Genomic DNA, 11,623 nt, shown 5'->3' with positions numbered 1-11,623 from the left:
GCTATCGTCTTCGGTTTTCAGCACAAACTCTGTACCCTTGCCTTTGACTCCATCTCTCCCCAGTATTTATCTGAGACTGACCCAGACTGTTCACATCCTTTAGTATCATCTGATTTCAATGACCTTCTGGCTACATATTTCCCATCAATAAGACCCCCAATTTCCACTTTCATTATATCTCCCAACAACTCTTCTGATTTTGCTTTCTGTTGCAACAGACACTCCAGGTACTAGGCTAGAGGCTGAAATAATAAGCTAGAATGCTTGACTAATCCAAAGCATTCCTGACTAGTCTATCTTCTATATCCACCATAAATCCGTTACAGGGGTTCTCTGATTTACAACTTACGAATGCCATCCTATACAGGGGTGTAATTTTAAAGATCTTGACATACAAAAATTTCCTTTACTTTTGAATGGCTACTTTCTATTGTTCTGCATTGTGTTCCAACTTGTGTACAAATCAACTTGTAAACAGTTTGCAGCCTCGGAACTGTAGTTATCCAGAATTTAGTGTCCTATGAACAAAATCAAGGTCACCTATCATTTTAAGTTCTTACTGACTAATACCAATTCCAAGATTAAGGAAAACTTTGCTTTTAAAAGTTGCATCCTTATTTTTAAATCTACCCATGACTAATGTCTATAATCTCCTCCAGTCCATCAAGATGCCTCTGCTCCTCCAATTCTGGTCTCTTCAGGATTCTGGATTTTAAATTGCTGCACAGTTGGCAGATATGCCTTAAGCTCTGGGCTACTCTCCCTAAAACTCACTAATTCTCCTATCTGATATTCCTTTAAAACCCATGTTTTGAGAAAGGTTTTGGTTATCTGCCGTTGTTTCCTGTGTGACTTGGTGTAAAATTTTGTTTGATCCAATACTTTGTGAAGTGCCTTTGGGAATTTAATACACAAAGGACATTATACAAATGCAAGATATTTGTGTAGTTCAAAAGTATTATAAAATAATATACAAACTACATTAATAATATAAGAAACAATGTTAGATGTTGAATTGTTTATTGAGTTCTTTTTCAAATGGATTAAATACTAAAGTCTTATTTAGACAATGTAATGATTAGTTTACTATTATTTTCTATTTATAATTCTGTAAAATGTTACTAGAATGTAGAAACGTCAGTGTTGACTTGCCAATAAATTTGGAATCATGTATATGGTTGAAAAATGAACCTTCCACAGGAATTATGTTTCCATATGATTTAGAACCGGACTGAAATGGTTTGGTTCTTTGACGACAAGCAAAATGGGATGAAGTACAGAAAAATGATAAATGGAGCAAACTAGTATTTTGTTCTTCTAATAAAAAAAAGCTAAAAATGAAAAAAGACTGAAAGAAATATTAATTCACCAAACAGCAAATGTTAAAGATGTAAACCATTTTATTAAGACTCTGACATAATTGTGTTTTCTAGAAAACAAGTTAAATGGTTGCAATGTACTAAAATAAGGCACTTTGGTATTCCATTTTATTTAATGATTGCAACTTTTTAATAAAAATGCACTTGAACAGGCTAGAAAAATATTGTGGTTCAATCCATTAAAATGCTCAATCCAGTTACTTTAGCCTAAAGAAAATCAAAAATCTATGTACAAAGATCATAAATATTGTAATATTTCTGTGAAAATACATAAACAGTTTAAAACTATTTGATGAAATTAAAAGTGAATTAAATTTCACTAGTGCAGATCAATATTTTAGGACAGAGACACAAACGCTGGTGTTTGTCTCTTATGGACGATTTGTGAAGATTGGAGGAGTGAAGCATATTAACCAATGTCTTCAGCTTTTGATCAACAAGTAAAATAATTTTATCCAACTTATTTCAGGTTAATATATCAGATATCAATTTGGGCTTATTCAATTTTTTTCAATGTGAGCTTTTAAACATAAGGCCTTCTAATATGAAATAAGTGAACATTTGATTGTAGCCCTGATTAAAAACTGAAGTTAGGAATAAGGCACAAACCTAATGATTGGCTTGTAGCCCAGTGGAAGACAGTTTAAAATATGATCTTTTACAATTTTTTTAAAAATTACAAAAGCTTTGATGTATAAAGGAGAATGGTTATTGAATAATCTTGAATTGTATTTGTTCTCAGTAGCCTTCACTTTTTCTTTCTGTAGAAGAGGGTAAATTGTAACATTTTGTAGTAGGTTTCCGTTTTCCTGGACACTATAAATAAATAAAAACTTAATGAATATAAGAGTAACAATATCAACCCCTGAAAGTATTTCTCTGTCATCTAATGCAGAATATGAAAATTGTAATGCTGATATGAAAGTGATCATAACTATTTGCTCATTACAGACAACTGGTGATGGTTTAACCTGAGGGTCACAATGCCTCAAGCAAGGAGTGAGGTTGAGGCAGAGATGACTTCTTTGTAACTTCAATTGGTGCTGGCATTGAATACACGCTGTTGGAGTTACTCTGCATCTCAAACCAGCCATCTAACCACTTAACTAACTCACCCCAATTGCAGATATTATGCATTTTAAGAATGCACAACTCTTCTTGAAGAAACTGCCATTCTGTGGTGTGAAAACTCTTTTTGATTTGAATATTAATTTGAAAATAGTGCAATATACACATGTACATAGTTTAAATGGAACTTATGATCAAACCATTTCCCCATATCATGCTTAATATCACAAACCAAAAGACAACATATTTTTCATTTTGAAAATATCACTAGTAGCTCTTATCAACACATACCATGGGTTCAGCTTCTTCTGTGTCTCTTGATTAGCCAAGTGGTTTAAATCAGATGTTACAGGTGAAGGGCACAGTTAGGAAATTCACTTTTAAAATATTTAACGATCAAGTTAATTACGTAGAATAGAAATAATTGGATGTATACTATGGGTAAGAAACTCTACAACTCTAGGAATTGAAATATTCAGAAGATCGAAAGAACTACTATCTGAGCCATGTGCAAAATGGCAGCAGGCATATAGGATCAGAGAGGTTAAAAGGATTCCTCAGAGATTTGAATGGGAGAAATTGCTTCTGACGCATGGGACACTGGCACCAGTACTGGGGAAAGAGCTGTTCTGTTGGGACAGGCTTATTTGAACTATTTTGGGACCAATGTACTGGTGAATTGCATAACTCAGATTATAATCAGTGCATCGGAGCTAATTAGAGAAAGGGGTAGATTCAATTGAAGAGAAGGTTTGAAAAATCAAAATGAAACAATCAAAATGAAATGAGCAGTGGTGCACGGTAGTGTAGAGGTGAATGATAATCAGACTGACTGGAAGGGCTAGATGATACATACAGGGTAGAGTTGAAATTAGAACCAGAATACATGAGTGGTAAAAAGTCAAAGTTTAAGGTTCTTTCATCTGAATGCATGCAGCATCTGTAACAAGACAGATGAGTTGATGGTACAGAGAAAAAGAAATGCATATGACTTGATTGTAGTAACAGAGTTATGATTCCAGAGTGACCAGGACGAACTTGATGTTTTGTGAAAGGAAAAGCTGATGGGGTAGTATTGTTAATAAAGGATGATATCAGTGTTGTGGTGAGTAGTGATACAGGTGCAATGGATACTTAAGTGGAATCCCTGGGTGAAAACAAGGAATATCAAGGGAAAGAGGTCTTTGGTGGTAGTTGTTATCAGTTCCTAGGTTGCCTTACTCTAGGACAAAGTATAAATCCGGAAATAATTCAAAGCATATAAGATGGTGACTCTCAAGTGTTATAGTGATATTAATCTGCTCATGGATGAGAGAAATGTGCAAGGGTAACATGGAAGACAAATTTGTGAAATGCATCAGAGATTGTTTCTCAGAGCAGTACATTGCACAACTTAAGCAAGAACAGGCTATTTAGATCTAGTATTCTATAATTAAGCAGGATTAATAAGAGAACTCTTAATTAAGAATCTCTAGTGGGTAATGATCATAATGCAGAATTTTAAATTCAGTCCCATGGGGCGAAAATCTGGTCTCAAATTAGTGTTCTCAACTTAAAAAAGTACAGCTATAAAGGTGTTAAGGAGGAGTATTCTGAAGTGGGTTGGGGACAACAGGTGAATGGGAAAGTCATTAGATGAGTAATGGCAGATATTTGGATTTAAATATTGTGACTGGAGAATTGATAATGGGGGACAGGGCAATAGCAGGTAATTGATACCAATATTCTGCATTGGTGTAAACATCCCAAAAAAAAATTACATTAGCAAAGCACTAATGGAAGTAAAGGCCTCTTAACAGTGCCTTTCATAAGGAACAAAGTAGTTGATAAAATAATGAGATTGTAGGCAGACTCGTCACCAGGACCTCATGGTTTGCACTTAGGGGTTTTAAAGGGAGTGACTGCAGAAAGAGTGGAGGCATTGGTCTAAATATTCTAAAACTCACTGGAATCTGGGAGGGTTCCAATGGATTGGAGAACTGCTAATATGTGACATCTCTGTTTGAGAAGGGAGGGAAACAAAGACGTGTGTTACAATGTGATGTAACAAATTCATTTTAAAAAAACCACAAGTCAACCAAACCAAATAATGGATTGGAGACAGCAAAGAGGTCAAGGGAGGTGTCATGGGGTACATGTGAATCATAAATCATAAATCATACAGTAAAGAAGAGGCCCTTAAGACTGTTAAGACTGTACTGACAAAAACTACTCTCAATTTATAGCAGTTCTACTTTCCAGCTCTTGGCCTAGTCATTTTATAATCAACTATTAAGATGTCATTACACTCTTCTAGACCAGGTCTCCTGGTGATTCCAGGCCTCCTGGTTTAGGAGTGGAGACACAACTACTTCACCAAAAGGGCCCTTCAACACTTGGCCGAGACATTTTCTAATCAACCTGTTCAAATATGTTATGATAGGCCTCTGGAGCATGTGGGACTTGAACTCAGGCCTTCTAGCTCAGAGGCAGGGACGCTACCACTGTACCATAAGTGCCCTAGTGCTTAGCCTCTTGAACGGTACTCCATATAATCAGAACTAGTCAAGTTATGTCTGCTTACCTAAGTTGACTTATTACAACTTTGGTAGAATTAGCATGCCTCGAGCTGAGGATGGTTGTTTCGAGAAATGCAATTGTAGATAATTTCTTAAATCAGTTTCTGTTCAGAGATGTTAACAGGCGGGACTTGAACCCAGGCCTTCTGGCTCAGAGGAAGGGACACTTGGCCTATTTTTCTTTGTATCCAGAAGTGCTCTTACACACAACTGAATGGCCTTTTCAACTGAACTGTCTTTTTTCTGTCACCAAACTTTAATCTATTTTTCTTAAAAAAACTGTTCAGAGATGTCATTACACACTTCTGGAGTAGGTCGGACTTGAATCTGGGCCTCCTGATATGAAGGTAGGGACACTGCCACTGTCTGCATAAGTCTCAGTATGAAGCCTATTTTCCTAACAAACTGTTCATACATGTTACTACACACCTCTGAAGCAGGTGAGAGTTAACCTGGGCCTCCTGACTTGGAGGTAGGGACAGAGAATATAGAACAGTACAGCACAGGAACTAGCCCTTTGCCCCATGATGATGTGCCACACATGATGCTAAATTAAACTCAACCTTTTCGCCTGCCCTTGGTGCATAACACTTAATTCCTTGCATATTTATGTGTTTATGTAAAAGTCCTTTAAATGTCCTTATCGTATCTGCCTCCACCACCGTCCTTGGCACAGCATTCCAGACACCTACCACTCTCCATATAAAATACCTGCCCCTCACATCTCCTTTGAACTTCCCCACGCACCCCTCCCCCAATACTCCTCCTCCCCACCCCTCACCTTAAATGCATGCCCTCCAGTATTAAATCTATTTCCCAGAGTTGAAATATCATGACTGCCACACCTATCTATGCACCTCATAATTTTATGGACTTTTCAAGTCTCCCCTCAGCCTCTGCTGCTCCAGAGAAAAAAACTCCTAGTTTTTCTAGCCTCATAACCTCTAATCCAGGCAACATCCTGGTAAACCTTGTCTCAACTCTCTCCAAACCTTCCACATTCTTCCTGTAATGTAGCAATCAGAACTGAATGCAAACTCTTAAGTGCGGCCTAACCAAAGTATTATGAAGCTGCAACATGACATCCTGACTCTTAATCAAACTGTCCAGAGATGTTATTACAACCTCTGAAGGAGGTGGGAGTTTACCTGGGCCTCCTGACTTGGAGGTAGGAACATAGAAAGTACAGCACATGAACAGGCCTTTTGTCCCAAGCCCTGATCAATAAAGACAAGCATTCTATATGCCTCCTTTACCATCTTATCTATTGTGTGGCCATTTTGACGAAACTAAAGTCTTGAACTCCAAGATCCTTCTGTACATCAATGCTGTTCAGGGTCCTGCTATTAACTGTACACCTTCCCTTAATATTTGAACTCCCAAAGTGCAACACCTCATACTTGCCTGATTAAATGTCACCTGCCAGTTCTTCACTCATTTGCAACTGATCTATATCCCACCATATTCTTTGAGAACCTTCTACACTATCCACAACTCCATTGATCTTTTTTGTCATCTGCAAACTTACTAACCCACCTATCTATGTTTCCATTCATTTATATATATCACAAACAGCAGAGCTCCTAGTATGTATTCATGTGGACCAACACTAGTCACAGCCAGAAAAATATCCTTCCACATCTACCTTCTGCCTTCTCCAGGCAAGCCAATTCTGAATCCAAGCAGGTATCTCACCACGGATCCCACACATCTCAATCTTTTAGATGAGTCTACTATCAGGAACCTTGTTGAAAGCTTTACTAAAATCCACGTAGACAACATCCACACTCTATCCTCGTCGACCACCTTTGTCACTGCCTTGAAAAATTCAATCAAGTTGGTAAGATGTGACCTGCTCCGCAGAAAGCCATGCTGAATGTCCCTAATTAGGCCATGCTTTTCCAAATGCATCTAAATCTTATACCCAAGAATTCTCTCCAATAACTTCCCAACCACCGAGGCTCACTGGTCTATAGTTTTTTGAATTATCCCTATTCCCTTCTTGAACAGAGGATCGACATTAGCTACTCGCCAATCCTCTGGGACCTCTGCAGTGGCTGGTAAGGATATGAAGATCTTGATCAAAGCCTCAGCAATCTCCTCTCTTGCCTCTCTCAATAAGCTGAAATAGATATCATCGTCCCTGGGGACTAATCTATCTTAGTGCTCTTCAAGAGATCACTTCTTTGCTGGTTTCAAAATACCCCAGCATATTAGCATAGTCCACACTAATCTCACTATCCTTCATGTCCTTCTCCTGGGTTAATACCGACACAAGGTACTCATTTAGGATCTCATCCAAATCCTCTGCCTCCAAACACAAGTTTCCTCCTTTTTCTTTGAGTGGTCCCACCTTCTCGCTAGTTATCTTTTTATTTTTTATGTATAGAATACCTTGGGATTCTCTTTAACCATACTTGCCAAGGTCATTTCAGGACACTGCAACTGTGCTATATGAGTTCCAGTACTTGGCCTATTTTCCTAATCAACCTGTTCAGAGATGTTATTATGCACCTCTAGAACAGATAGACTTGAAACAGAGTATCTCGGTCTAGGGGTAGGGATACTCTCACTGCACCACAAGACGGCTCCTTCCAGCACTTGGCCTACAGCCTTCAATGTGCGCTAAAGCAGCTGTTCCTGTGCTGCCTGAACTGCTGTGCTTTTCCAGCACCTCTAATCTAGAATCTGGTTTCCAGCATCTGTAGTCATTGTTTTTACCTCTTTGCTGAAGGGTCAATAACTAGGGATTTAGGGCGAAAGGCAGGAGACTTGGAGGGGATGTGACGAAAAGCTTTCTCACCAGAGGGTAGTGGAAATCTGGAAAGCACTGCCTAGGATGGGGCAGTGGGGGGGTGGTATGGCGTAGAGGCAGGAAGCTTCACAACTTTTTAAAAAATGTGGATGAGCACTTAAAATGTTGTGACATATGGGCCAAATGCTGTAAAGTGGGATTAGTGTAGATAGATTGACACAAACTTGATGGATGAAGGGCCTCTTGTGCTGTATGAATTATAACTCCCTTCCTCTCACATAGTCAGCAACTATAGATATTTTCAAATCAATTGTTCAACAATGTTATTACACACCTCTGGAATAGGTCAGACTTGATCCTTGGTCTCCTGCCTCAAAGGGAGGAACACTATCATTGCACCTCAAGAGCCCTCAACCAACCAATTAAAGTCTATAGGTCTATCATAACTATTAATTCAATTATGATCCTTAGCATTAATATATAACACAACTGTAAGCTTCAACATTATCCTATTTTTACACGGCATAAAATGATTTGTGATGTTAAGATTGATTATCACAAACTAAAACAAATTAGTTTGAATGCAAGTCATACTAAGTACTAAGTGATATATTCAATTGTTTGGATCACGATATTTATGTTCTCAAATGATTAATTTAAAAGACAACTCCAAAATTTAATCCAAAAACTTTTTTTCCAAAATTCACTACATACAAGAAAGAATAATATAAAGCTATTATAGGCAAAATTCTTATTTTATGACCATTTTAAGCTACGGCCTAAATTCAACAATGAACTTGGCAATGGTTGCTGTTATGGAATACTGTAATTTGACAATTTGAGCTGACTGTCCAGATGAAGCATTTGTTTTCGGGCATTTTTGTTTTAGCTACTATTAGCAACAGCAGAGCCTGCTGAGCAGGGCATCCACCATTAGCAAGGCACTGGTCATCAGCAGTGTTCAGGAACATGATGGTTGTGTGGAATTTTCTTTTTGTATATATCTGAACTTAAAATTTTTACTGAAATTTGCACAAACGTATCACTAATTAAAGTTTTGAGGCCTTATGTTCAGAATATATTGCTAATTGAATCTTTTTTCCAACTTTTACTTCATAAATATCCGAGAGAATAAATTTGGTAGAAATCAATTTTACACAAACCTGTGTGGCTGACATGTAGGTTAGCTGTTTTTACAGAAATGATGAAATCATTCACCCAGAGGGCACCATTTGAATAAAATTAAAATAAACCATTTCTTCGCAACTAATTGATGTCGGCCATTTTAAAAAAAAAGAAACAGACTAGATCTAAAAGTTGAAGTTTTAAATTGGAGAAAGGCCAATTTTGATGGTATTAGGCAAGAACTTTTAAAAGTGGATTGGGGACAAATGTTCTGGATTAGTGGTGCTGGAAGAGCACAGCAGTTCAGGCAGCATCCAAGTAGCTTCGAAATCGACGTTTCAAGCAAAAGCCCTTCATCAGGAATAAAGGCAGTGAGCCTGAAGTGTGGAGAGATAAGCTAGAGGAGGGTGGGGGTGACAAATGTTCACAGGTAAAGGGACGGCTGGAAAATGGGAAGTCAACTCTAGAGAGGACCTGCACCATAACTGGATAAATTGCAAAAAGTTCATTAGGAAAGGTACCGACCACATCGAGACTTCGTCAGGAACCACAAGGTTCAGGTGTTGTTGACAATCCTTTATGACCTGCCCTAAACAGTCTAGACATGACAGCAATTCAAATCCCATAAAACCATAGTAAAATTAAGTCATCCTCAATTCTGAAGGACTGTCTAAGAAGAAGTAGGGAAAACAGAAAGGGTTATGCTGATAGAATTAATTGAAACAGGATGGGAAGACTCATGTGGAGCATCAGAACATAGAACAGAACAACACAGCACAGACCCATCAGCCCTCAATGTTGTGCTGGCCTTTTATCTTACTCTAAGATCAGACTAACCTACATACCCTTCATTGTACTATCTTCCACATGCCTGTCCAAGTAAAAGTCCCTAATGTATCTGACCCTACTACCACTGGCGGCAGTGCATTCCATGCACCCACCACTGACCTCTCCCCCAAACCATCCTCCAATTACCTTAAAATTATGCCCCTTCATGATAGACATTTCTGCCATGGGAAAAAGTCTCTGGCTATCCACTCTATCGATGCCTCTCATTATCTTGTATATCTCTATCAAATCACCTCTCATCCTTCTTCGCTCCAATGAGAAAAGCCCTAGCGCCCTCAACCTTTCTTCATAAGACATACCATCCAGTCCAGATAGCATCCTGGTAAGTTTCCTCAGCAGCATCTCTAAAGCTTCCACATCTTTCCTATCATGAGGTGTCCAGAACTGAACACAATATTCCAAGTATGGTCTAATCAGAGTTTGAAAGAGCTGCAGCATAACCTCATGGCTCTTAAACTCAATTGCCCTGCTAATGAAAGGCAATACACCACACGCCTGCTTAACAGCCCTATCAACTTGGGTGGAACATTGAGGAATCTGCGGACATGGACCCTAAGATCCCTGTGTTCCTCCACACAGCCAAGAATTGTGCCTTTAACCCCGTATTCTGCATTCAAATTCAACTTTCAAAGTGAATGACTTCACACTTTTTGAGGTTGAACTCCATCTGCCACTTCTCAGCACAGATCTGCATTCTTCCATGTTCTCCAGACCAAAAGGTTAGCCATGGGCATCCGCATGGACCCAGCTATGCCAGTCACTTCATTCGATATATGGAACAGTCCATCTTCCGCAGCTACATTGGCACCACTCCCCACCTTTTCCTCCGCTACATCGATCACTGTATTGGCGCCACCTTATGCTCCCATGAGGAGGTTAAACAACTCATCAACTTCACGAACACTTCCACCCTGACCTCAAGTTCACCTAGACCATCTCGGACACCTCCCTCCCCTTGTTGGACCTCTCCATCTCCATTTCTGCCTCAACATGGACATATACTTCAAACCCACCGACTCCCACAGCTGCATGGACTACATCTCCTCCCATCCTGCCTCCTGCAAAAATGCTATTCCTTACTCCCAATTCCTCTGCCTCTGCCGCATCTACTCCCAGGAGGACCAATTCCAACATAGAACATCCCAGATGGCCTCCTTCATCAGGGACCACAATTTCCCCTCCCATGTGGTCAATGATGTCCTCTAAACATTTCCTCCACTTAGCGAACCTCCACCCTGAACCCCACCCCTCCAATCACAACAAACACAGAACCCTCTCCGGTCCTCCCCTTCCACCTGGCCAACCTCTGGATACAACCCTCTGCCATTTCTAATCATAGAAGATTATCAGAGAATCCCTACAGTGTGGAATCAGGCCATTTGGCCCAACAAGTCCACACTGACCCTCTGAAGACTATCCCACCCAGACCCTTTCCCCTATCTGATTACTCTACATTTCCCATGACTAATGCACATCATCTACATATCCTTGGACACCATGGGCAATTTAGCATAGCCAATTCACCTACTGCACATCTTTGGACCATGGCAGGAAACCGGAAGGAAACCCATGCAGACATGGGGAAAATGTGCAAACTCCACATAGACAATTGCCTGAGGCTGGAATTGAACCCAGGTCCCTGGCACTGTGAGACAGCTGTGCTAACCACTGAGCCACCATGCCGGCCTACAGACAGGCCCCATCACTAGGGATATAATTTCCTCCCCACCCCTATCTCTTTCCGCAGAGACCATTCCCTCTGTGACTCCCTTGTTAGGTCCACACCACCCACCAACACACCTTCCATTCCTGGCACCTTCCCTTGCCACTGCAAGAAGGGCAAAACCTGCGCCCACACCTCCACCCTCACCTCTGCCCAAGGTCTCAGT

At 39.8% G+C, this 11,623-nt stretch overlaps 1 protein-coding gene across 1 annotated transcript in view; it reads right to left on the bottom strand.

Annotated features, from left to right (window-relative positions):
* Window positions 1–1,382: 1,382 nt before the first annotated feature.
* Window positions 1,383–11,623, bottom strand: part of LOC140476224 (MAPK/MAK/MRK overlapping kinase-like) — a 125,633-nt gene continuing 115,392 nt past the window's right edge. The window contains exon 12 of the mRNA XM_072568479.1: window positions 1,383–2,195. Within this exon, the coding sequence (XP_072424580.1) occupies window positions 2,118–2,195 (78 nt within the window). The 3' untranslated portion in view covers window positions 1,383–2,117. The remainder of the gene's footprint in view (window positions 2,196–11,623) is intronic.

Source organism: Chiloscyllium punctatum, chromosome 4 (genome assembly GCF_047496795.1).
Source record: "Chiloscyllium punctatum isolate Juve2018m chromosome 4, sChiPun1.3, whole genome shotgun sequence".
In the NCBI taxonomy this organism is placed as follows: Eukaryota; Metazoa; Chordata; class Chondrichthyes; order Orectolobiformes; family Hemiscylliidae; genus Chiloscyllium; species Chiloscyllium punctatum.
The sequence above is the reverse complement of the archived record's forward strand: the minus strand, read 5'-3'. Positions and strand labels throughout refer to the sequence as shown.